The 27,665-nt window shown below is 37.9% G+C and overlaps 1 protein-coding gene across 3 annotated transcripts in view; it reads left to right on the forward strand.

Moving 5' to 3' along the window:
* Sh3gl2 (SH3 domain containing GRB2 like 2, endophilin A1) overlaps window positions 1-27,665 on the forward strand; it is a 216,784-nt gene that overhangs the window by 158,250 nt on the left and 30,869 nt on the right. For 2 of the 3 annotated variants that reach the window (XM_071600664.1, XM_027950597.3), the window contains exon 3: window positions 19,425-19,497. In XM_071600664.1, coding sequence (XP_071456765.1) covers window positions 19,425-19,497 — 73 coding nt within the window. Of the gene's footprint in view, window positions 1-19,423; window positions 19,498-27,665 lie in introns of those variants that run through there. The other variant, XM_071600665.1, reaches the window with a different exon arrangement.

Consider the following 27,665-nt stretch of genomic DNA (forward strand, 5'->3'; position numbering starts at 1 on the left):
AAATATTTTAGAGGCCTGAGAGATAGATTTAACTTTTTTTTCATTTTGTCCACATCATTTCCAGTGACTGTCTCAATTTTGCTATTTTTTGTTTGTAAAGTCTTTTTTAAATATTTAATTGATTTTATTTTTTAAATACATGACAGTGGAATGCTTTACAATTCTTATTACACATATAGAACACAATTTTTCATGTCTCTGTTTGTATAAAAAGTATATTCACACCAATTCATGTCTCCGTACATGTACTTTGGATAATGGTGTCCATCACATTCCACCATCATTGCTAACCCCCGGCCCCCTCCCATCCCCTCCCACCCCTCTGCCCTATCTAGATTTTGTCTATTTCTCCCATGCTCCCTTCCCTACCCCAGTATGGGTCAGTCACCTTATATCAGAGAAAACATTTGGCATTTGTTTTTTTGGAATTGGTTAACTTTACTTAGCATTATTTTCTCCAACACCATCCATTTACCTGCAAATGCCATGATTTTATTCTCTTTTATTGCTGAATAATATTCCATTGTGTATATATACCACATTTTTAAAATCCATTCATCTATTGAAGAGCATCTAGGTTGGCTCCACAGTTTAGTTATTGTAAATTGTGCCGCTATAAACGTTGATGTGGCTGTGTCCCTGTAGTATGCTGCTGTTTTTTTTTTTAAATTCCATTAAGAGGTTAACTCGTTGTTTTTATTTGGTTATCAAAAGAACATACAAGTCATTATTCATTACTATATGCTGGGGGGAAAATTTTACATTGAAGGACTATCAGGCTTATTGGTGCAATAAAGATTTACAATAAGCACATCTTTAATTTTTTTTCCATTTAATCTCTATTGTAAGAAGCCTCATTGTTTTTTTTTTTATTAGTTGCTCAAGACAATACAATGATCTTGACATATCATACATTTGATTCAAATGGGTTATGCTCTTTTTTAAGTCCTTTGGGTGTAGACCAAGGAGTGGGATAGTTGGGTCAAATGGTGGCTCCATTCCCAGTTTTCCAAGGAATACTGGAAAATACTGCTTTCCATATTGGCTATACTAATTTTCAGTCCCACCAGCAATGTATGAGTATGCCGTTTTCCCCACATCCTCACCAACACTTATTGTTTATCTTCATAATAGCTGCTATTCTGACTTTAGTGATATCTTAGAGTAATTTTGATTTGCATTTCTCTAATTGCTAGAAATGATGAACATTTTTCCATATATTTGTTAATTGATTGTATATCCTCTTCTGAGAAGTGTCTGTTCAGGTCCTTGGTCCCATTTATGGATTGGGTTATTTGGTTTTTTTTTTTTTTTTTTTTTTTTTGGTGCTTAGCTTTTTGAGTTCTTTATATACCCCAGAGATTAGTGCTCTATCTGATGTGTGAGGGGTAAAAAATTGCTCCCAAGATATAGGCTCTCTGTTCACCTCACAGATTGTTTCTTTTGCTGAGAAGAAACTTTTTAGTTTGAGACCATTTCATTTATTGATTCTTGGTTTTAATTCTGGCGCTATATGAGTCTTATTAAGGAAGTTGGGGCCTAATCCCTCATGATGGAGATTAGGGCCTACTTTTTCTTCTATTAGACGCAGAGACTCTGGTTTAATTCCTAGGTCCTTGATCCATTTTGAGTTGAGTTTTGTGCATGGTGAGAGATAGGGGTTTAATTTCATTTTGTTGTATATGGATTTCCAGTTTTCCCAGCACCATTTGTTGAAGAGGCTATCTTTTCTCCAGTGCATGTTTTTGGTGCCGTTGTCTAATATAAGATAGTTGTAATTTTATGGGTTGGTCTCTGTGTCCTCTATTCTGTACGATTGGTCTACCAGTCTGTTTTGGTGCCAATACCATGCTGTTTTTGTTACTATTGCTCTGTAGTATAATTTAAGGTCTGGTATAGTGATGCCACCTGCTTCACTCTTCCTGCTAAGGATTGATTTAGCTATTCTGGGTCTCTTATTTTTCCAGATGAATTTTGTGATTGCTTTTTCTATTTCTATGAGGAATGCCATTGGGATTTTAATCAGAATTGCATTAAATCTGTATAGTGCTTTTGGTAGTATGGTCATTTTGATGATATTAATTCTGCCTCTCCAAGAGCAAGGTACATCTTTCTATCTTCTAAGATCTTTGATTTCTTTCTTTAGGGTCCTGTAGTTTTCATTGTATAGATCTTTCACCTTTTTGGTTAAGTTGATTTCCCAAGTATTTTATTTATTTATTTGTTTGTTTATTTATTTATTTATGAGGCTATTGTAAATAAGGTAGTTTCCCTCATTTCACTTTCTGAGGATTTGTCACTGATATACAGAAATGCCTTTGATTTATGGGTATTGTTTTTATATTCTGCTACTTTGCTGAATTCATTCATTAGTTCTAGAAATTTTCTGGTGGAGCTTTTAGGGTCTTCCATGTATAGAATCATGTCATCAGCAAATAGTACTAATATAAGTTCTTCTTTTCCTATACACATCCCTTTAATTTCTTTGTCTGTCTAATTGCTCTGGCCAGTGGTTCAAGAACTATGTTAAATAGGAGTGGTGAAAGAGAGCATCCCTCTCTTGTTCCAGTTTTTAGAGGGAAGGCCTTCAATTTTTCTTTATTTAGGATAATGTTGGCCTGGGGCTTAGTGTAGATAGCCTTTGCGATGTTCCCAGCACTGATAAAAATAACCTACTTAAGGTACTGAGACTTTAGCTGTTTGTAAAGTCTTTTTCATTTTTTCTCCTGTTAAGTTCATTGATGAACTCAACAAATATTTGCTTTATGCCTCCAGTGATCCAGGTATGTAGGATACACACAGGATTCCTGAGTGTGTGAAATTCATAGTCTAGTGGAGAATGTCTAATGTACTTTGGACACATGTGACCAGTGTAGAAGGCTAACAAAACCTGATGCTGCAGATGCCTGGCGCAGAAGAAACCCACCCACACAGGGTGGGCAGGGAAGATCTTCAAGCTGTTTACATCAAAGGGTGGAGGCTAAATAAGAGTTAGTAGAGCCTAGTGTGTTTCTAGGAAAGGAAAAAAGATGCGAGTAGATAACAGGAGAAAACATTTGAGTTCCTAATATATAAATAATAAGTTGTTAATCAGCAGGGACTAAAATGTCTCTGTTGGTCCCTTTTTTTTTCTTTTTTTTTAATTGGTTATTCAAAACATTACAAAACTCTTGACATATCATATTTCATACATTCGATTCAAGTGGGTTATGAACTACCATTTTTACCCCAAATACAGATTGCAGAATCACATCGATTACACACCCACATTTTTACATTATGCCATATTAGTAACTGTTGTATTATGCTACCTTTACTAACCTCTACTATCCTCCCTCCCCTCCCCTCCCCTCCCATCTTCTCTCTCTACCCCATCTGTTGTAATTTAATTCTTTCCCTTGTTTTTTTTCCCTTCCCCCTCACAACCTCTTATACGTAATTTTATATATCAATGAGGGTCTCCTTCCATTTCCATGCAATTTCCCTTTTCTCTCCCTTTCCCTCCCACCTCATGTCTCTGTTTAATGTTAATCTTTTCCTCCTGCTCTTCCTCCCTGCTCTGTTCTTAATTGCTCTCATTATATCAAAGAAGACATTTGGCATTTGTTTTTTAGGGATTGGCTAGCTTCACTTAGCATAATCTGCTCTAATGCCATCCATTTCCCTGCAAATTCCATGATTTTGTCATTTTTCAGTGCTGCGTAATACTCCATTGGGTATAAATGCCACATTTTTTTTTATCCATTCATCTCTTGAAGGGCATCTGGGTTGGTTCCACAGTCTAGCTATTGTGAATTGTGCTGCTATGAACATCTATGTGGCAGTATCCCTGTAGTACGCCCTTTTAAGGTCTTCAGGGAATAGTCCAAGAAGGGCAATAGCTGGGTCAAATGGTGGTTCCATTCCCAGCTTTCCCAGGAATCCCCATACTGCTTTCCAAATTGGCCGCACCAATTTGCAGTCCCACCAGCAATGTACAAGAGTACCCTTTTCCCCACATCCTCGCCAGCACTTGTTGTTTGACTTCATAATGATTGCTAATCTTACTGGAGTGAGATGGTATCTTAGGGTGGTTTTCATTTGCATTTCTCTGACTGCTAGAGATGGTGAGCATTTTTTCATGTACTTGTTGATTGATTGTATGTCCTCCTCTGAGAAGTGTCTGTTCAGGTCTTTTGCCCATTTGTTGATTGGGTTATTTGTTATCTTATTGTTTAATTTTTTGACTTCTTTGTATACTCTGGATATTAGGGCTCTATCTGAAGTGTGAGGAGTAAAAATTTGTTCCCAGGATGTAGGCTCCCTATTTACCTCTCTTATTGTTTCTCTTGCTGAGAAAAAACTTTTTAGTTTAAGTAAGTCCCATTTGTTGATTCTTGTTATTAACTCTTGTGCTATGGGTGTCCTATTAAGGTATTTGGAGCCTGACCCCACAATATGTAAATCGGAGCCAACTTTTTCTTCTATCAGGCACAGAGTCTCTGATTTGATATCAAGCTCTTTGATCCATTTTGAGTTAACTTTTGTGCATGGTGAGAGAAAGGGATTCAGTTTCATTTTGTTGCATATGGATTTCCAGTTGTCCCAGCACCATTTGTTGAAGATGCTATCCTTCCTCCATTGCATGCTTTTAGCCCCTTTATCAAATATAAGAAAGTTATAATATTGTGGATTGGTCTCTGTGTCCTCTATTCTGTACCATTGGTCCACCTGCCTGTTTTGGTACCAGTACCATGCTGTTTTTGTTACTATTGCTCTGTAGTACAGTTTGAAATCTGGTATCACTATACCTCCTGATTTACACTTCCTGCTTAGAATTTCTTTTGCTATTCTGGGTCTTTTGTTTTTCCATATGAATTTCATGATTGCTTTGTCTATTTCTACAAGAAATGCCTTTGGGATTTTGATTGACATTGCATTAAACCTATAGAGAACTTTGGGTAATATCGCCATTTTGATGATGTTAGTTCTGCCTATCCATGAACAGGGTATATTTTTCCATCTTCTAAGGTCTTCTTCTATTTCTCTCTTTAGGGTTCTGTAGTTTTCGTTGTATAAATCTTTCACCTCTTTTGTTAGGTTGATTCCCAAGTATTTTATTTTTTTTGAGCATATCGTGAATGGGGTGGTTGTCCTCATTTCCATTTCAGAAGATTTGTCGCTGATATACAAGAATGCCTTTGATTTATGCGTGTTGATTTTGTATCCTGCCACTTTGCTGAATTCACTTATTAGCTCTAGTAGTTTCTTTGTAGACCCTTCTGGGTCTGTTAGATATAATATCATATCATCCACAAATAGTGATAATTTAAGTTCTTATTTTCCTATTTTTATGCCTTTAATTTCTTTTGTCTGTCTAATTGCTCTGGCTAGTATTTCAAGGACTAAATTGAATAGAAGTGGTGAGAGAGGGCATCCCTGTCTTGTTCCAGATTTTAGAGGGAATGCCTTCAGTTTTTTTCCATTCAGAATGATGCTAGCCTGAGGCTTAGCATAAATAGCTTTTACAATGTTGAGGTAAGTTCCTGTTATCCCTAGTTTTTCTAGTGTTTTGAACATAAAGGGAAGCTGAACTTTGTCGAATGCTTTTTCTGCATCTATCGAGATTATCATGTGGTTCTTATGGTTAAGTCTATTGATGTCGTGAATAACATTTATTGATTTCCGTATATTGAACCAGCCTTGCATCCCAGGGATGAATCCTACTTGATCATGGTGCACAATTTTTTGATATGCTTTTGTATTCGATTCGTCAGGATTTTATTGAGGATTTTTGCATCTATGTTCATTAGAGATATTGGTCTGTAGTTTTCTTTCTTTGAAGTGTCCTTGTCTGGTTTCGGGATCAGGGTGATGTTGGCCTCATAGAATGAATTTGGAAGAGCTCCTTCTTTTTCTATTTCTTGAAATAACTTGAAAAGTATTGGTATTAATTCTTCTTCGAAGGTTTTGTAAAACTCCGCTGTATATCCATCCAGTCCATGGCTTTTCTTGGTTGGTAGTCTTTTGATGGCTTCTTCTATTTCCTCCTTTGTTATTGGTCTGTTTAAATTGTGTGTATCTTCCTGACTCAAACTGGGCAAATCATATGACTTAAGAAATTTGTTGATATCTTTGCTATCTTCTATTTTATTGGAATATAGGGTTTCAAAATAATTTCTAATTATCTTCTGTATTTCTGTAGTGTCCATTGTGATATTGCCTTTTCCATCCCGTATGTTAGTAATTTGAGCTCTCTCTCTTCCTCTCTTCGTTAGCATGGCAAAGGGTCTGTCGATCTTATTTATTTTTTCCAAGAACCAACTTTTAGTTTTATCAATTTTTTCAATGTTTTTTTTTTTGTTTCAATTTTGTTGATTTCTGCTCTGATTTTAAGTATTTCTTGCCTTCTACTACATTTGCTGTTGTTTTGCTCTTCCTTTTCTAGGGTTTTGAGATGAAGTGTGAGTTCATTTATTTGTTGGTTTTTTCTTTTATTGAGGAATGAACTCTAGGAAATGAATTTCCCTCTTAAAACTGCTTTCATTGTGTCCCATAGATTCCGATATGTTGTGTCTGTATTTTCATTTTTCTCCAAGAATTTCTTGATTTCCTCCTTGATGTGTTCTATAACCCATTGATCATTCAGTAACATATTGTTCATTTTCCAGGTGATGCAGGATTTTTCCTTCCTTCTTTTATTGTTGATTTTCAGTTTCATTCCATTATGATCAGATAAGATGCATGGTATTATCTCCACCCCTTTATATTTACTTAGAGTTGCCCTATGGCATAATATATTGTCTGTCTTTGAGAAGGATCCATGTGCTGCTGAGAAGAACGTGTATCCACTTGATGATGGTTGGTATATCCTATATATGTCGGTTAAGTCTAGGTTATTGATTGTGTTATTGAGTTCTATAGTTTCTTTTTTCAGCTTTTGTCTGGAGGATCTGTCCAATGGTGAGAGCGGTGTGTTGAAGTCACCCATAATTATTGTGTTGTGGTCTATTTGACTCTTGAACTTGAGGAGAGTTTGTTTTATGAACGTTGCAGCACCATTGTTTGGTGCATATATATTGATAATTGTTATGTCTTGTTGGTGGATGGTTCCTTTAACAGTATATAGTGTCCTTCTTTATCCCTTTTGATTAACTTAGGTTTGAAGTTGATTTTATTTGATATGAGTATGGCCACTCCTGCTTGCTTCCGAGAACCATGTGAGTGGTATGATCTTTCCCAACCTTTCACCTTCAGCCTGTGTATGTCTTTTCCTATCATATGAGTCTCCTGAAGGCAGCATATTGTTGGATTTGTTTTTTTAATCCAGGTTACCAGCCTATGTCTCTTGATTGGTGAATTTAAGCCATTAACGTTTAAGGTTACTAGTGATTTATGGTTTGTACTTCCCGTCATGCTTATTTATTTATTTTAATATGGCTAGTTTTTCCTTTTTGGTTATTTTTTTCTTTCCCTTTACTGAGTTACCTCCCACTGTTAGTTTTGGGTGCTGTTTTTCAATTCCTCTTCTTGTAGTGTTTTGCTCAAAATGCCTTGCAGTGCTGGTTTTCTGGCTGCAAATTCTTTTAACTTTTGTTTATTGTGAAATATTTTAAATTCATTGTCAAATCTGAAGCTTAATTTTGCTGGATACAGTATTCTTGGTTGGAATCCATTATTTTTAAGCGTTTGAAATACGTTGTTCCAGGATCTTCTCGCTTTCAACGTCTGTGATGAAAAATCAGCCATTAACCTAATTGGTTTACCCCTGAATGTAATCTGCCTTCTTTCTCTCATAGCTTTTAATATTCTCTCCTTGTTCTGTATGTTGAATATCTTCATAATTATGTGTCTTGGAGTTGGTCTATTACGGTTTTGAATGTTTGGGGTCCTGTAGGCTTCCAGGATTTGGTAATTCATTCCATCTTTCATATCTGGGAAGTTTTCTAGGATTATTTCATTCAATAGATTATTCATTCCTTTGGTTTGAACCTCTATGCCTTCTTCTATCCCAATGACTCTCAGGTTTGGTTTTTTTATGACATCCCATATCTCTTGGATAGATTGCTTGTGTCTTTTAAGCATCCTTTCTATGTTGACTATATTCTTTTCAAGTTGATAAACTTTGTCTTCATTATCTGATGTTCTGACTTCTATTTGATCTAGTCTGTTTGTAATATTCTTGTTTGAGTTTTTAATTTTGTTTATGGTTTCCTGCATTTCTAGGATTACTGTTTGATTTTTTTTTAAATCTCTATCTCCTAGTAGAGCTCGTTCTTTGCCATTTGAATTTGCTTATTTAATTCGTTTTCAAAATATACTTTCATTATTTGGACTTGCTGTCTAATGTCTTCTCTAAGATTCCGTTCTATCTGAGTTAGGTATGCCTTGAGTTCTTTCTCTGTCCACTTTTTCTGATGCCTCTAGGTTCTCCTGTGTATTTAAGTTGTCCTGCATTGTTTGTAATCCTTTTTTCCTTTGTTTTTTCATGGTGCTCAAGTTACTTTCCAGCTCTGTTGACTGCTATGTTTCTGTTTTCTCCTTTAAATTTGTTTTGGTTTTTATAGTTCCACTATGTCTCCTTTGTGTTAGGAGACAATGTTTAGAGATGTTGGATTTAATTGTGATTTAAGGTAAATTCATTAGTTTCATTAAAGGCCCTCAGATTTTGATGGCATATAGAGAACTGAGGTTTGGACTTAGGATTTTATGTTAAGGTCGGGCGATTTGATGGTATGGAGGTTAGTATATGTTAGCTTCTTTGGGGGGTTGCTCAAATGCAGGCGGATATTAACAAGAGAATAGACAGGGGTAGTTAAGGGCTTAGGCGGACTATAGATCTATTCATAGTATTCATCTATTTGCATTTAGTAAGTTATACGTAATCTGTGTGTTCATGCTTAAGAGGAAAGATGGGGAAAAGGTAAGGATGCAAACCAAGAAAGAGAGAGGGAGAGAAGAAAGAAAGAGAAAAGAATAGAAATGATAAGAAAAAATAATAATAATAAAATGCAGTAAAATAAAAATTACAATTGAAAAAAAAATTACATTTGAAAAAAAATAATTAAAAGAAAAAATTTAAAATTAAAAAATTAAAGAATTAAAAAAATGAAACAAGAAAGAAAAAAGAAAAGGCACTGTTAGGCTTCTATTTTCTTAGCTTCCAGCAGGTGGTGCTGTGCCTTCCAGGCCAAGATTTTGCCCTCTGGCTGTAGGATACAATCCGTGTGAGGCCGCTCCCTCCTCCTTCCCCTGGTCTCTCTCAAAAACCTGTTAGCTTAGGTTTATTCCTGGCCTCTAGTCCCCTGGCTTCTCCTGCTAGCCAGGCCTTCCCCAGTGTGATGCCTCTCGGCAGTTCAAACTATACTCTGGGCCTGGGTTTGCTGGGTGTGGAGCGAGGCTATTGGGAACCAGCACCTTATTGTTTGATTCCTTCCGCTTGCCCTCCCCCAGAGCTGGCAAGACAGGTTTCGTTTTCGCCACTGATGGGAGGGGGAGTTGGAGGTCAGGTGCCTTTACCTTTCCCCACGCCTCTATCCACGCTCACTCTGATAGTCCCGTCCCGGAAAGCCGGGGAGAGATTTTGTGCGAATTCCCCGCTGTATGGGAGATGGGCTCAATAACACACACCTGTTCTATAGCTGCGCTCTGTCAGAAACTGGCGATGGTGACGTCAGCTCTCCAATATGGTGGCCGCTGGCTTCCTTGGTGACTGTCCAGTTTGGGGGACAGAACTAGACCACTTCCTTCCCCAGTCTCAAACCCCTAACTCAGCCCAGAGCTCAGTGAGGGCACAGCCGGCAGGACTCCACAGAATACGCAGCGCCGTTTCTGTGCGTTGCTGGCGGCTTCTCGGCACCCCGCCATTTCTAGCCTCGGGGAGGGCCGCGGATCAATCAGCCCAGATCTCTGGGCGCACAGCTCCCTCGCAGTTGAGACCCAGTAACCGGTCCTCGGTGATGGAAATCCTTCCTCTAGGTTTCAGTGCACCCCAATTTTGCTGGAAATTCCTAACAAGATAGCTTTTGGTCGTTCTAACTCGTTATTCACCTGCGCAGTGACGCGATACACGGGGGTGATGCACTCTATTCGCCGCCATCTTCCCCCTTTTTTTTTCATCTTATTAATACCACCTATCTTCAGCCAAAGCTGTCAACCACTGATATTTATAGTTCTGGGAATAGTATTCTGCCCATCCTTCTACAGCATCTAAGTCTCTAAACACTGACACACATTCCCAGACTGTCTTGACTCCTCCACTCCTAATAGTGGAGTTCTTACTCCTTCTAGGAACAGCCACAGGGCTGTGTTAGGCCCAGCCTCCCTCTGTGCCCAGTCTTGCTTAGTCCTCCTTTTATCCTTTGATTCTCTTTCTGAGTACCACATGGCCAGGGCTGTGCCATTATGACAGATTAGGCAGGGATTTAGAAGTTTGAAACTAAGTACCAAGTGTTGGAAGTTGGTCTTGATTTTGGCATCTTGCAGGACTAAAGCAAATAAGTTATGTAGCTCACTGTCTATGTGAAGACAAAATTTTTGTTTTTTCAGTGAGTCTAAAAAGAAAAACAAATCTGAAGAATAGAGTTTATCACCAAGCAATTCATTAGACCTTTGGAGACTTAATTTGCTATGAATCCTATGTCAGTCTTACAAGCTAATTAAAATAAAAGGGAATCTTACAAGTATTTTATTTAGGCAAGTACAGATGTCCCTAGAGGATGAAGATGAAATGTAGGATTCATTTCTCTTATTAAGGAAGTTGGGGCCTAATCCCACATGATCGATTATATAAAGTTTCTGAAGGTTTTATTTTTAAAATCTAGAGTTCCTGCAACAAAATAAACTTCTAATTATTTGAAGGACCTACTAATGATTTTGCATTTAGGGTTTTACCTAAGTAAATTCAGAGATTTAGATTTCAGTTTAGTGTTGAAATTATTTTATTTCATCTTATTTCATACATCCTTTGTCTCATCTGTGACTCTTGCAAATTTTGGACTCTACCCATAATTGATTTACTTAAGCTATAAATTTGCGCTAATTGAAAAGTACTTGCTTTGGATTTAGAATCTCAAATCTTTTCTTTCCTGTTAATTTGTCTATTATAATATTTTAGCTCAATGTTCCCAAGCCTTCAGAAGAATTGTCTACCCACAATTGGTTTTCTGATCATCAAACAGTTGAGGTAGAGAGCCCTTTGTTCAGCTGTATTCTCAGATGTGCAATTAGACGACAAAACGAAATAAATTAGAGGTCTGCATTAGGCGGTGCTGCTACTGGGAGAGAGAGGTAGATATTCCTGGAGGTTGTTTCTTTAATTGCTGCCCCACGCTTTCCTGCTAAGATGCAGTCAGATCCCCTCATGTCTCCCAGCCTTCCAGCCTAACCCTCCCTGAGCTGATTTGGGGGAGCTTGTGGCTATGTTGCTCTGCAGGAACCCTTTCCATAATGATCTCTCTCCTCCTCTTAAGTACCTTGAATGAAATTGTTTCTGTTTTAGGCTTAAATGTTATCTGTTGCTTACAAGCTTCATTAAACACAGGCAAAATTCATTACTATGGTGCAGACACTGGGTGGGTTTGTTCCTTAAAAAGCTATAGATTTTTAAAAAATGAAACTTCTAGAATTTGAGGGCTCTCTGATTCCTTCTCAGATTTTATTAGTTACTATAATGATTCTGTGTTTTTTGTTGTGTTGTTATGTTCATTAATTCACTTGGAAAATCTGTAAATGATAATGTGTCAGGCATTATACTGGGTACAAAGTACAGAGATAAATGAGGCTCAGTCACTGCTTGAAAGAGGCTTCAATTTTGAGGGGGAAAAAAAGACACATAAATTTGTAGCAAATAGGACATAGTTCTTAGTGCTATGGGGAAAATCTCTGTAGATCTAGGATAGATGCCTAACTCGATTGGATAGATCAGTGGAAGCTTCCTAGAGGAGAGACTACCTGAATTTTTCTCTTGTCTCTGAAAGTATGGATAATGCAGAATTCCTAGCCAAGGGATTTGTTGTTATTTATTGTTATTTTTTATAATGGAAATTCTCTATGTTTTAACTAGGAGAGATTCTAGGGTTAGAAACATGTCTCTAGGCCCTTTAGTAAATAGAATTCTTCTTAAGGGGCAGCCTCAAGTTTTAATAAAAGCAGGATGTTGAGAAAGAACAAGAAGACTGTCCTTGCAAGTGAGAGTGAGAAGGTGATGATTGCCGGTAGAGTGGGATGAGGGGAAAGGCTGATAGGACAGTGTCTTTGAGTTGGAGAGAGGTTGAACCCCAAGTGGGAGAACTGGGATTAATGGGTAGAAACCATGGGTAGACAGATTCCGGCTCAATATAGAAAGAACTTTTGGCTATCAGAGGTGTTAAAAAAAAAAAAAAGACCCCAGAAATTACTGAATTCCCTATCACTGCCCACATTGAAACAGGCTAAACCCACAGTTCCCAGCTGTCATGTGAAGAACACTAGTCATCTCTTGAGTTTCATAGCAAGCAATGCGTTACTAACAAGATCTCTTTTTAATGATGTCACTCTTACTTAGATTCCAGAGATGTCTCTCTAATGGGAGCAAAGGAATAAAAGTGCAGCCAACATGTTTAGAGTAGCACACATCTCTGAGTGGGCAAATGGGTGCCCACCATGCCAATTGTGTATCCTTCATGGAGTGTGGTGACAAAGATGTGGCTCGTGGGACTGAGATACTCAACTATCGGTATAAAGCTGTGAGAGGGACGGGAGTCCTACAGATGATGATCTTCAATGGCATTTTTCTGCCTGGCCTAAAATTTCATGAAGACAAGCTTCCTTTTGACTACGTGTTTATAGTACATTTCCAGACTATTTGTATTAAAGGCAGTGCTCAAGTAGATTAGCAAAATAATGGTAAGAATGATAATGGTCAATGATAGAATAATCTGGACCTAATACTTTCTTTTCTTTTTTTTTCACCATCCTTCTAGTAACCACACCTTTGCTAATATTATATTTTGAAAACATTACCAAACTTTCTGAATACATAGGATATCTTCCTTTAAGCAAGGCAGTTTGGGGACAGGCACAACTGATTTTTGGGTTGTAGGAAATGATTAAAAGCCTCACTGTTGGATCAGCCTGGATCTTCCTGCCAGCCTTTCCCAGGTGCTGTTTTCTTCATGTCTCTGTGACTTGCTTATTTAATTATTCTCATTCCATGGTTCTCACGTAGGTGTGTATACATTCCTAGTAATTGCATTTTCTTAACTTTGGTGATAGAAAACTTAAGAATTTGAAAAGATTTTAATGTTCCATGTGACATTTTAACTTCTTTCATGTAACCACCATTCATTACCCCATATCCAAGTGGGTGCTTAATTCACGTATTTATTATCGATTGCCAAACCCACCAACTACCTGTGCTCCATTTAAGATGTCTTACATTCTCTTAAACTCTGCTTTGCTTCCCTGTGGCAGCATCTAGTATGATTTGGCATAAGACAGTAGGAAATCATGTCTTCCAGTACTTTTGTTGCTCCATAAAGAATGCCACATTGTTCATGTGTGCACCCTCTAAGTCCAGGAAGCATTGACTTATGTTTTCTCTAGGAAAAAAAGGTAACATTCAGGTGGCCCTGGACCAGTAACCCCACTCTGGTCAAGTCAGTGCCTTCAGGTATCTGGTATCTTGTCTCTGCAGACTGAGACAGCTGGTGAAACAATCAGCTTCATTCATGGATTCAGTATGGCATACTTAGTGAAACTGGCACTGTAGATCAGGGATGAGCAAGTTGTTTTGGGCTTTTGGGGGCCGAGGGCCTCTGAGGTCTCTTTTGCAATTCCTCATCAGTGCTGTTGAAGCACAAAAGCAATCATCAAGAGTGTTTAAATGAATGAGTGTGATTATATTCTCATAAAGCGTTGTCTGAGGACATTAAATGTGAATTTATAGAATTATGAGCAATATAGTAGTCTTATTTTAATTTCTTTTTCCATTTAAAAAAATGTAAGAATAAGTAGTGACCAGCCTCATCTGATTCATTGACTACAGTTTGCCAAACTCTGACTTAGCATGAAGACAAAACTATTATAGTAAGTAAAGAAAGTTGACAGCTATTTTTGTCCCTCTCTGAAGTTGTAAATTATAAGACTGGATAGTAGATAAAGGACCTCCTAACTCTAAAATATTCACAGTTGCTAAAATCTTGGCATTGAGAAAATTGAAGGAAAATACCCAGAATGTATGCCCATGATTTTACCTTTAGGAAAAAACCTTATTTCACCCAAAGGTTTTTATTTCCTAAAAGCATGCCTATGTTTACATATATTTATGATTTCACCTCCTTTAAAGAGCCTTACTCTACCATCCTCCTTACTAGTCCCAGGCAAGAATAGTTAGCTCAGGAGCTCACAAAAATGGAAGTTGCTGTAATTTAGGATGATCAAAGCTTATTTTTAAGTAATTGGAAAATTTGGGAATTGAAGAAATAAAGAACTATATGTCATAATTTCAAAGTTACACTGTGTTTTTCTTAAGTGGGAATAAACTCTTGCTTATAATAAATGATGTAAGGGTACATCTTCTTCATGTTCATTTTATCAGTTCTGATAATAAGAGAATATGTTCTTGCCTGTTCAGGTATAGCTTTCCTAGCCAGTACCTTGCAAGGCACGTTTAGGATTTTGATCCATGGCTTGTCTGTGGCCAATACAGTATAACTTAGCAAAAGTCCTGAACGTTATTATTGAGGACAGAGATGGAGAGAGATGAGAAGTTAGTCAGCCTCCTCCTGGCAGATGACTCTGGAATAGCAAATGGTCATGAGACAATTCAGCTCTAGTACTCTTTCTTAGAAACCTAATCCATGACCTTGAGTTTGCTTCCCATAATAACACTAGCTGTCTGACCTTAGGGAGCTCCTTCCCTTTTCTAGGCCTTAAGACTCTCACTTTTGAAAAATCAAGGCTTTGGACTAATTGTGCTTCTGGTCTCTTCTTCTTATGGTTATTAACTTAATCGAGTGATTATCTGTCAGAGTACATAAAGATCAAGGGCCCATGGATGGATTTGCTAAAAGCTGTTCCCTGTTGGTGTATGTCGTAAAAAGAAAATACACAAATAATTCTATTGGATAAAGTTTTTTTCCCCAAAGATGGACTTACAAAGAAGCCCATTTTATGCTCTTATGCTCTGATCAACAGTGTTTGGATAGAGCTGGTTCTATAATGATGTCTGGATTAGGTAACCAGAGAGGTTGAAAGAGTCAGCCTCAGTGGACAACAGGCCCTGTAATGGTCCTGGGAGACTTTGGTCAAGTCATCAGTGACACTGGAATAGTTTCTATTCCCAAGTCTTTTTAAGGTTGAATCCCCTCTAGGTACCCAAAATGGTACTCTAATATTGGTATCTCCAAGATCCCTGTGCCTCTGGGACCACTGGCTTTAACCAAGTGAATGGCCTCTCTGTAGAGAGCCTTAGTAGTTAAGCTCAATATTTACAAATCTTGGTAAGGGCTAGGGATTCCCCACTTGAATGACAACTACTTTTCACAGCCTTCCTTGCTGAATCTCCTGTGGACAATGTGAGGTGTGTGCTGTTGGCACCAGCTTCTGCAGAGGCACCTTTGGAACTGAGAATTTGTGGCCCAGCAGCCCAGCATGGGAGAGCCCTCCTTCTGTAGGGCTCAGGGTGGAATAATTTTTGTGATTGGACTTTATAGAATTTGAGGACGTTCAAAATGAAACAGAAGATGGGATGGCAGCTGCTTTCCTCCTAACCTTTTTGGTTGACTGCTGTCAGGTTCCTTGTCCATGTGGGGGAGGGTACAAACTCCTTTTCAACTCTGACTTGGTATCTCTTCTCAGGCTGGGGCATGCCCCTGCTGCCTGTCTTCTAAAGAAGATATAGGGTAGTGTTTAGGAACACAGTCTCTGGAGCAGGTGTCTTAGGCTCTATTTCCTCATCCATGTAACAATATTTAAATCCCTTAGACTGGTTTCTGACAAATAGAAAACATCTTGTGATAGTAATGATTATTATTATTATTATTAAGGACAGAGAAGGAAGAAAGTTAGAAATAATTGGTGTCTCCTAGCAGCAGATGACATCAGGGTCATCTGACAGTTCCAGTCTTCTGGCACTCCTTCTTAGAAACCTTGATTTTTGGAACTGTTTTCCTTCCTATTATAGCCACAGGATTTCTGGGTATATCCGACATCTTCTTCCTTAATGCCTGTCATATAGTTAGCAGGTGATCTGCATTTGTCTTCCAACCACTCACGTTCTATGAAGCTTCTGCATGTTTGTTCTGCATATACCCTTTGGATTCATTGTCCTGACCCTAAACCATTCCATGACTTGAGGATATAGATACTGACTGACGTTTTACTAATACTACCAGGACCTCCATGTGTGGTAGCAGAAGGTATGCAGTGCATAACTCCAAGGGCTACTGTTCTTTTTAGAACTAATCTCTGAACTATATGTTCCAACCCAAAACATCTTAAAAATTTGAGTCAATCACTCAGAATAGCCAAAGAAATCCATAGCAAGAAAAGTGAAGCAAGAGGCATCACAACACCAGACCTTAAATTTTACTGCAGATTGTTCAGGTCCTTGGCCCATTTGTTGATTGGGTGGGAGGGAATGGGAGGGAGAAGGAGAATTGCATGGAAGATGAAAGGAGGCCCTCATCGTTATACAAAATACATGTATGATGATGTGAGGGGGAAAAAAAGAAATGTGTCACATTAGATTGGGTAGAGAAAAATGATAGGAGGGGAGGGGAGGGGAAGGGGGGTTAAGAAGGGCAGAGAATAAAATAGACACTAGTATTGCTGTATGTATATATGTGTCTGTATAACCAATGTGATTCTGCAATCTGTACATTCTGAAAAATGAGAAATTATACCCCATTTGATTCAAATGTATGATATGTCAAGATCATTGTACTGTCATGTGCAACTAATAAAAAATAAATAAATAAATAAATAAATAAAAACTAAAAATACACAGTAGACTAGTAGAATGCAACTGAGGTGGACCTTAAGTCCTTCTTGTCAAAGAATATTCACAATTATCTGTAAAGCCTAATAACTTATTTTCCCTTTTTCTACTATATATCTGTATGATGCTGGATTTCCTTGATATACTTCAGCACAAACCAATACATTGCAACAGACTGAATGTGGAATCTGCTAGAAGATTCCAGCTGACTCCCATTAAGGAAGACATTTAAAAGATTTGTAAAACTGCCACTTTTTTATTCACAATATCTTTTCTGAAAATATAGATTTTTTAAAAATAGAAGTGTTAATTATGCTTACATTCACTGCCTATATTATTGTTATTTCAAAATAAATTAGCAAAAACCTAAAAAAAAAGAAAGTAGAGATTATCATGCTAAGTGAAATAAGCCAATCACCCCAAAACAGGCTGAATATTCTCTCTGATATGTGGTTGATAACTCACGATAGGGGTGGAGGATAGGGAATAATTGAAGTACTTTGGATTAGACAAAGTGGAATTAAGAGAAGAGAGAGGAATTGCATGGTAATGGAGGGAGACCCTCATTGTTATACAAAATTACATATAAGAGGTTGTGAGGGGAATGGGAAAATAAACAAGGAGAGAAATGAATTACAGTGGATGGGGTAGAGAGAGAAGATGGGAGGGGAGGGAGGGGGGATAGTAGAGGATAGGAAAGGTAGCAGAATACAACAGTTACTAATAGGGCATTATGTAAAAATGTGGATGTGTAACCGATGTGATTCTGCAATCTATATTTGGGGTAAAATTGGGAGTTCATAACCAACTTGAATCTAATGTATGAAATATGATATGTCAAGAGCTTTATAATGTTTTGAACAACCAATAAAAAAAATAAATTAAAAAAAAAGAGAAGAGAGAGGGAATGGGAATAGAAAAGATAGTAGAATGAGTCAGACATTACTTTCCTATGTGCGTATGTGATTACATGACCTATGTACTTCTACAAGTACAACCAGAAGAAAGAGAAATTATATTCCATGCATGTATAATATTTCAAAGTACATTCTATTGTCATGTATAACTAATGAGAATAAATTTTAAAGAAGTTGAGTCAATCAAAAGGACTTGGTACAAGACTCCATTGCAAGCTGGTTAATCTGAAATGGTATGCTTTTAAAGGTAGTTTTATACCATGATTCCTTGACAAAAAAATTTGTTTCCTCTGTTTATCCCTGTAACAGTGCACACACACAGAGTTATGTGACTGTCATGGAATGGGAGATTATTAAGCATTGAAAACTGAACTGCAAGATGATATCTTTTAATAGGTAGATTATGAAATACAAGGAGGTTTACGCCATGCAAGGCTGATTTTATATGTGTATACAATAAACTATGGAAGCTTTTTAGATTTGAGGGAGGAGCCCTTGATCTCCAATTTTCATGCACTTAATATCCAAATTTCACCATTAAAATTGCCTCCTATGCCTGATACGTATGCCATATAGTACATGCATGTACCTGGAACACATGGATGCATTTATTTCCAACAGTCATTTTCCCTGTAGTGTGAATGAGTGTACCATATGTGTTGACAACAAAGGATTTGGTGGAGCAAGGTGGAGGGGATCTGGTTGCATTGAGTAGTTTCCATCATCTCTTCCCATGGGAAGATGGGCCTGACAGGGAGGGCTTAGTGAACAGCAAGTGCTGACCACACAGAATTTTTTTGAGATAGACTCTAACATCACAGTTTTTATTTAGAGTTTACCTTATGTTCAAGGATTGGTCAAATATGTTAACTGAAGATTTTTGTATCCTTAGGATGTTCTCAGAAGTTAAATAAAATCTTTCCCTCTCACACTTGAATAAGCAGAGTTGATACTGCATTCTTTTCTCTTTTTCTGTCATTTATTTATTTACTTATTTGGTAGCAGCAGTTGAAACCAGGGACACTTGACCATAGAGCCATATCCCAGGCTTTTTAATTTTTTTTAATTTTAAAATAGGGTCTTGTTAAGTTGCTTAGGGCCTCACTAAATTGCTGAGGCTGACTTTGAACTTGTGATCCTCCTGCCTCAGCCTCCCAAGCCCCTAGGATTACAGGCAGGCCCCATCACACCTGGCACATTATTTTTTCTTTCGAGCAGTGAAATCTGCCACCATACATGGCTCTTCATAGACATCCATTAAATGCCTCTGGAAAAAAATATGATTCACTGTCTCAATCTTATTTTTGCCAGAAGATAATGAAGCATATTTTGAAACAAATTTTAGGCAATTACTAGCTTCCTCCTCGAATAAATATGTTTTTCAGATCTTGATAGACAGTCATTATTCCTTTTAGCATCTCCCCACAGTCCCTCACCTTCTACTGATGGACTTGATATTACTCTGTTGTCCCAATAGTGGTTTTCTATAGACTTAACAAAAACACTAATGATTTCTGTCATTCAGGATGTGTATTTTCTCATTTCAGAAAGTGGATGTCACCAGCAGGGCTGTGATGGAAATAATGACTAAAACAATTGAATACCTTCAACCTAATCCAGGTAAGGGATTGTCTTACCTGTATTTGGCATGCCTCCCAATTAATCTTTAGCTTCTCTTTGATAGACATTTTCAGTTTGGTGGGCTTCTTTCAGTCTGCTTTTCTGGAGGTTCAGTGACATCACATATAGTGCTTCAACTGGGGGAGGGTGACTTTTTTTATTTTATTTTTTTTAGAGAGAGAGAATTTTTTAATATTTATTTTTTAGTTTTTGGCAGACACAACATCTTTGTTTGTATGTGGTGCTGAGGATCGAACCCAGGGCCACGCGCATGCCAGGCGAGCACGCTACTGCTTGAGCCACATCCCCAGCCCAGGAGAGTGACTTTTTAAAGCTCACTTTGCAGTAATCAGAGGATCTGTGATATTTTATCCAACCATGGTGTATTTAACAAATGGTGTGCATGGACAGCTTGATTGACATATAATGTCATGTCTCATGCTCTCATCACTTGACCTTTAATTTGCAAGAGATGGTAAGGAATAAAATGTGTGTATTTTTAAGATAAGATATAATCCCAGAAGATGTGAAAAAAGTAGGAAGTTGAATACTTTGGTGAAATACAAAGGGTTTTTGTTCTTCTGGCATCAGAGTGTTGTCTTTGATTCTGATTCTTCTAACCTTAGAGGAAAGAATTGTAATAGAAATAATGCAGCTGTACTTTGAAAAGAGAACCAGGTAGAACTGGCTCTTTCAATAGGCTCAAGGTGTAGCAAATTAGAGCAACCTATATCATAAGCCTCCTCATAATACTTTCTCTATATCTGTTCCTGACCACAGGGTGTAAAACTCAAAGCAGGGCCAAATATACGGATATTTGGAAGCATTTGTTTTTGAGACTAGTTTCTTTGGGAGTTTTAGGTTGGACTGCCATGTCCCTGGTGGTTCTTGGAAAGATGGTACAGGCGACTGTCTCAGCCCCAGTGGGTTTGGATACAGAGCCTAAGTGGGCAAGAAGCAAGGAAAGTGGAGTGTGTGAGATCAAATGAAGTCCCAGTGCTCCTAGTAAGGCTGCTACTCTCTCCTGCCCCCACCCCCCGCCAGCCCCCATGTTGCAGCTTTCAATCACATTTTGTTTACCTATGGCAGCACAGCTGCTATTTTGAAGATGAACAAACTATGTGGGAATAACATTCTGTTTTCTTTTTCCTTCTTAAAACATGCTAGAGATGAGATAATGTGAGGGTGGAAAATATAGAAAAAAATATGGGAAAGGATGGGGACCAGGAATTTAATTGATAGCAGACCAAAGAAGTTTTCAAATGGTTATTAGCAAGTTAGATAAAAAATAACAAAATACAAGCCCCTAATTTTTACCCAAATCCTTCTTCATAACCTTTTTATTCCACAGAAATACAAAGATACCTTAGCTGTATGCTTAGGCCATAATATTTAGACAATAGTAATTGGTCAAATTTTGAAAAGAGAACTACTTATCCTGCTTCACCCCAGGAAATAATTGTTTTGGGCAAGAAACTTTTCTCTTTATTTTTGCATAGGATATTAAAATACCCTATGATTTCCTGGGATTCACACATGAATTATGCTAGTAATTCACAGTTTTGGGCTAAATATAGGGGACAGGGAGAGAAATATAATGTTTATTGAGCAATAATGCATTTTCAGCACAGTGCTAGTTACAATCACTGTCTCATCTTTTAAAGTGAACATTTTCTTAATATGAAAATGAAATTCAACTGAACAATTTATAGTGTAAAGAATGGACTAAAAATTCACTGTGTTAACAAATCCTCTTTGGGAACCTGTCTTTTTCCTGAGTGTAATAGAATTATACTGTGTCATGGATAGGTGTAGGGAGTTGAATAGTATGTTCTCCTGCACACCCCCCACCCCATTCAGGTCTACCCAGAACTTCAGAAAGTGACCTCATTTGGAAATAGGATCTTTGCAAATATAATTAGTTAAGAATCTTGAGATGAACTCCCTGTGAATTTAGAGTGGACCCTAAATCCAAGAACTGGTGCCCTTGTAAGAGAAAAAGAGAGAGGACACAGAGAGACTCAGAAGACAACTATGGGAGGAATGAGAGCAGAGGTGGGAGTTGTGACACCTTGGCATAAGCCACAGAATGTCAGGAGCCACCACAGGTGGGGAGAGGCAAGGAAGGATTTCTCCCACAGAGCATCTGCAGGAAACCAACCTTGCTGACACTTTAGTTTCAGATTTCCTGACCTGTGAGAGAATAAAGTCTGTTGTCTAAGCCATCCAGTTTGTAGTAATATGAAATGGCAGCCTGAGAAAGCAAATGCTATGGACAGCTTCATTCTATGCATAGAAATATCAAGGGCCAGAGAAATTAAGAAACTGTTGCAGTCACATATCCAAGAAGAGATGAAGCTGGGCCTCTTAAGTCTACATGATTTCTGTTAACGCCCTCCTGCCCCTTAGAAGAATGAGTTCCATTTCATTTAGATTTAAAGGGTTCTTTACTTTCAGAGTAGATATACTGAAAATTTAGAAAGGAAACATTGTGAGATTGAGGCTTATTTTTTATTTTGATTAAAAATGGTTAAAGGAGGATGTAATTGAGGGAGATATGTATTTTTAGAAATGAACATACTAATTAATTGCCAATATATGGTTTTATGTCTCTTTGAGAATTGAATGGTTATCTACTGTCCAGAAGAACAATTAAGGCCATCACCAAGCAGTCTCAGTTTGGTTTCAGAAAAGCATTTATTTATGGGAAAGTCACATATACAGATAAATAAGTGTCACTCCTAAGCATTCAGAACCAAATGAAATTTCATATAGTCATTCCTCAGAATTTGAACAATCTGTGTTTAATGGTTTATGAGATAGAAATAAAATTTATCCATGTTTGGGGTTTAGATTCTCCTTGAATTCTTGCCTTGGGAGTAGACACAACGTAGAACTCCTGGAAGGTACACTGGTTATTCAGAACCCAGGTGTCCTTTTGGAGCTGGCACAGGAGTCTGGCCAACACTTGGAGGCACTCAGTCTTTGGGTACAGTAGAACATAAATAATATTCCAGATTCATGCCTTGTGCTAAGTATTTTGACTGCCCTGCTCTTAGGGACCAGAGCTGGGTCAGTAAGTCTGGATATCTGGGTTCTGGTTCTGAATAAGCAAGACCGGGCTTGGTTCAGGACTGAAGCTGATGCCAAGTGACAAATTGACATGGGTAGCCAGTACAAGCAGTAGAAATTAATGCTTTGAGGGTACTTTGAGAGTGCCCTGAAATAGAGGTACTCTCAAAGGTGCTTGCTGGGTTTCAGATCTTGTGGTTGTGGAGCTTACATAGCTTTTATGTTCTCAAAACTTAAGTTCTATTGAATGATGACCAAGGAGGTGCTGATTAATTTCTAGGAATCCATGGATATGCTCTGTGAAAGTCCCACATTTGTACTTGCCCACCTCCACAGTGACATTTTAAAAAGGCAAATCTGATCATATGACTATCTTTCATAAAACCCTCAATGGCTTTTCGTGCTTTTAGGATTAAGTTTCAAATTTTCACCATGGCTTAAATGGTCCTGCCTTCCTCCTCATCCACCTTGCTAAACTAACAGCTCTTTCAGGTCCAGGTATACAAGGCTTGCAGAAGCCTTCCTTGGCTATGTCAGTGTTCTATTCCTCTTGTAAGTTCAGCTGCTTTTCAGCAGTGGCATATGTCATCCTTATTGAAATTATGTAACATGTTTGTTTGTTTGTTCCCTCTCTGTGAGGTCAATATCATGCTTGTCTGATTCACCGCTATATCCCAAGCCCCCAGTCCAGTTCAGGCAGCCAGCAAGCTCATGGCTATTTGAATAAATGAATTAGGAAGCACAGTTAACAGTCAGTAGCTAATATAATACAACTGCTCTACAAAGGAGAGGAGGTAAAAGCTTTTCTCTTCCCAAACCATTGGAACCACACATACAACAGGCATTTATCACATGCATATTCTTCTATGTGGGCCAATCCTAGATGTTTCTGGGGTAAAATAAGACCCATATCAGGTCCATCTCTCTGGTACTTGACAGTGTAACAGTGTAGTTGACACACACTCTGAGGAGGATGGAACATGGGGCTTCACAGCTAATTCCTTGTGGAAATTCCAGCTGATTGATGAGGCGAGGAAAAGTGGGACACAGGCACTCAATAGGCCAGCAGTTCTGCCCTGTGAAGCAGAGCTTTCAAGGGTGTGAAACGGATCTGTAAGGTCTTCCAGCTGGGACTGTGACATTCAGACAGGAGTAGCATAACCAGTGTCAATTTTTAAGCTGACTGGTTAAGTTATTTTTAGAAAATATTTTTAAAATTTGTTTTTGACTGATGCATAGAAATAAAATTTATCCATGTTCGGGGGCACCATGTAATGTTTCTATATATGTATGCATTGCATAGTGTTTCATTCTTATCTCTTCAAACATTGGCCATTTCTTTATGGCAACAATTTTCAAAATCCTCTAGTTTTATGAACTATACAATACTACTTTTTATGTGTAGCCATCCCACTGTGCGGTAGCACACCAGAACTTCTTACTCCTGTCTCATTGTAGCTTTGCACCTATTGATCCACCACTCCCCATCCATACCCCACCTGACTGTACCCTTCTTCTGGTAACCACCATTCTATTTTCAACTTCTGTGAGGTCAGCTTTTGCAGATTGTATATATGAGTAAGACCATGTGGTATTTGTGTTTCTGTGCCTGAATTAATTCATTTAAACATAATGATCTCCAGTTCCATTTATGTTGTTGCAAATGTTAGGACTTTATTCATTTTATGACTGAGTAGTTCCATTGTGTATCTGTACCACATTTTTTTATTCACCCATCCCTTGATAGATTCTTATTTAGTTGTTCCCATCTTCTGGCTCTTGTGAATAGTGCTGCAGTGAGCGTGGGAGTGCCAGTCAGTGTCTCTCTGACAGGGACTGATTTCATTTCCCTTGAGTATATAGCTAGTAGTGGGATTGCTGGGTGATAGGGTACTTCTATTTTTAATTTTTTGAGACTTTGAGGAACCTCTATACTGGTTGTACCAGTTAACGTTATCTTCACCAGTGTGCAAGAGCCCCCTTTGTAGATAAGAAATAATTTGAACATGAAAAGTACTAGTACAAATTCTTGCTCTAAGAGAAAATATCATTGCACAAAATATAAATCAGTCTTTTATTTAAGTGTTCTGATGCCTTGTGGGGAAGAAAAAGGCACTAAATAGGCATTGTCAGTTTATATAATGCAGACCACGTATATAATTGCAAATTTTCTAAGAGTTACATCAAGAGAGCAAATTTAAAGGTGAAATTAATGACATTTTATTTAACCAAACATGTAAAATATTGATATAGACAATTATAAAGGCATTTTACATTCTTTTTTATTTTCCTGCCATACTAAGTCTTTGAAATTCAGTGTGTATTTTATACTTCCTGCACATCTCAGTTTGGACTAGCCACATTTTAAGTGCCCCAAAGCTCTGTGTGGACAGTGGTTTCTGTAACAGATAGCGTAGTGTCAGAGAAATCTATATTCAACCAGTTTATAATTTGAAATATACACTACATAGTTTCATAAATGTTTAATGTGTTCATAGTTAATAAATGTTTAATGTTTGCCACCTTGGTTTATGCATTAATATATTTTATTTTCAATAGAAAAATGAACTGTTTAGGATCAAGCTGAAGACCATTAAGATATCGTACTTTAAACATCCGAAAATTCATTTCATGATAATGTTGTGGAGATTCTCCCTCAAACAGAATCACAGATTGGAGTGTGAATCCTTTCCTGCTGTAGCATACTTTGTTATGGTAGAGACTTTTTCACTTAACACTGAGAAATTATTCTGACCCCAGTGTCATAAACCAATACAGATATCTAGATTGCTGAGAAAAAATGTAGTTTGAACATAAAAATATTATGTATAGCAGAGATTTGGTTCTCTACATAAATTCTAGTCCCTTAAATGCCTTAGAGGTCTTTTTCCAGTGTGTCCAAGATTCAGGTATTAAATTTGGGTCATTAGATTTCTATTCAGTATTTTTAAATAATAATTTCAAATCTCATTTGTGGAATGTTGCCTTTGGGGGGAAAAAGTTAGCTTGCATTAGATCTAAAACATCTCATTAGTCCCTGGAAAGATATTACATCAAAATTACACTTCTTTCCCACAGGCTGCCCTTTTAATAATCTTCCAAACATGAAAAAATATAGTGCTTATAAGATATTTTGGTGGTGATGGAACTGAAAGTTAATGCACAAATCACCTGGCCTTTGTTTACCCAATCTTTGTTCCCACAGCACTCTATTTTCTGTATTTCCTGGAGGACAGGCCTGAGCATTTTCATCCAGTGTCTTTAAGAGCTCTTGGCATTGTACTTGACATGTGGTTTGCCCTCGGTTTGTCTGCCACATAGGTGTCTGATGAATCTGCAGCATTCACCCCTCACTTGAAGAATGAGGAATGTACTGTCTGGTAGCCAGTACCTTTTACCTTTCCAAATCCTGACACTGAAAAATTTCCAAATGAATAAAGGACGGGTTACAAAAGCAATTGTGAGGAAAATGTTAAACTTCAAAGGAATAGGGTCTCACGAGGATAACATATTAAAGAGGAAAATGTAAGTAAAGCAATAGGCAGTATAATCCATATACTGTATGTATTGAAAAGGCTGGCATGGTTTCCTATTTTTACTACATCTTTGGGAAAAATATGGAAAGTTAGTAGGTTCCTAATATACTTGAGACTTTAAGTAATTCATGATTTTAAGTCGGCTGGAACTGATGGTGGATTAATGATACTCATTCCCTATGTCTCTAAAGAATACTAAAGCCAGACATTATTTAAAATAGGGTTGCTATTGTCATCATTATTACACTGGTGCTGGGATTGAGCCCAGGCCTCAGGTATGCTCAGCATGTGCCCAGCGCTGCGCCACAGCTGAGGAGCCCTGCACTCTCTGCCTCTCCAGGCTCCTTCTCCCTCCTGTTCACCCTCCTGCAGCCTCACTAGCCTTGTGGTTTCTTCATTGCCTCAAGCTCTTTCCTGGACCAGGAATTTGTGGTAGCAGTTCCCGCTTCCTGGAGTGCCCCACATGCTCCTTTTTGACCTCTGTCATCTTACTCATCCTTCCTCAGTTCAAATTATCCTCTCCACTGAGAGGCATCTGCTGCGCCCTCATTCTGCACAGCCCCTGCACCTTTGCCTCCTCACCACACATTTCTATCACATAAGCCCCTTCCACACATCTCTCAAGTGATTTCACATAGAGTAAAACTGAAAGCATTTACTGTTGGTGACAGGGCCTTGGTGGTCCCACCTCGTTTTCTGCATTTCCAACAATCTTCATCATGCTCCCTCTTTGCCAGCCTTGCCAGGTTTCTCAAATGCAGCGCATTCTCACTCATCAGTCCTTTGGCCTGAGTCCTCCCTCTCCATGTCTTCTCAGACTCTAGACTCATGTCTCTGCTCAAATGTTACCTTGCATGGCTTTCTTGTACAGCTCTTTAAAAACATCAATCCTTTCACTCCCTAAGCCCTTTTCTTGTTTTATTTTTCTTTGTAGCACTTATCTTTAGTACATTTACTGTGTGTTTCATTGTTAAAATACTGCTTGTGTCTGTCACCAAAATGCAAGTGGTATAGAATCCTGAGTGTAGGATTGTTGTTGATACACTGAAAGGATCCTGATTTTTTTTTCATAACTGTACTTGGAATGTTTACTTTGTATGTCATTTTATTTGTTCAATATACTAACATATTCCTTTACTCTCCTAGCCATTTCCATACATTCAAGATGTAAATCATATCTTGTCACTCCTGCTTACAATTCTCAAGTGTTTTCTACCGAAGGAAGAATAAACTGAGAATTGACACCCAATCTTGTACCTGTCTCAGGTATACTCTTGCACAGGGTTAGGGCTAGGGTTAGCTCTCAAGATAGCTTCTGCTTCTCATCATTCAACCTGCAGTCAGATGCCTTCTCCTGCTGTGGTCCTTTCCTGGACATCCTATTTAAAATAGCCTGTTCCTACTTCTTTCATTATTTATCCCTTTTGTTATTTTCTATCCCAATTGAATTTATACTCCAGCTTATCTTTTTGTTTATTGTCTGTCCATCACCCCCATTTCCCATCCAGAATATAATCTCCACAAAGGTAGGACTTGTCTGTCTTGTTTGTTAAAAAGATA

This window comes from Marmota flaviventris, chromosome 13 (assembly GCF_047511675.1).
Source record: "Marmota flaviventris isolate mMarFla1 chromosome 13, mMarFla1.hap1, whole genome shotgun sequence".
Lineage (NCBI taxonomy): Eukaryota > Metazoa > Chordata > Mammalia > Rodentia > Sciuridae > Marmota > Marmota flaviventris.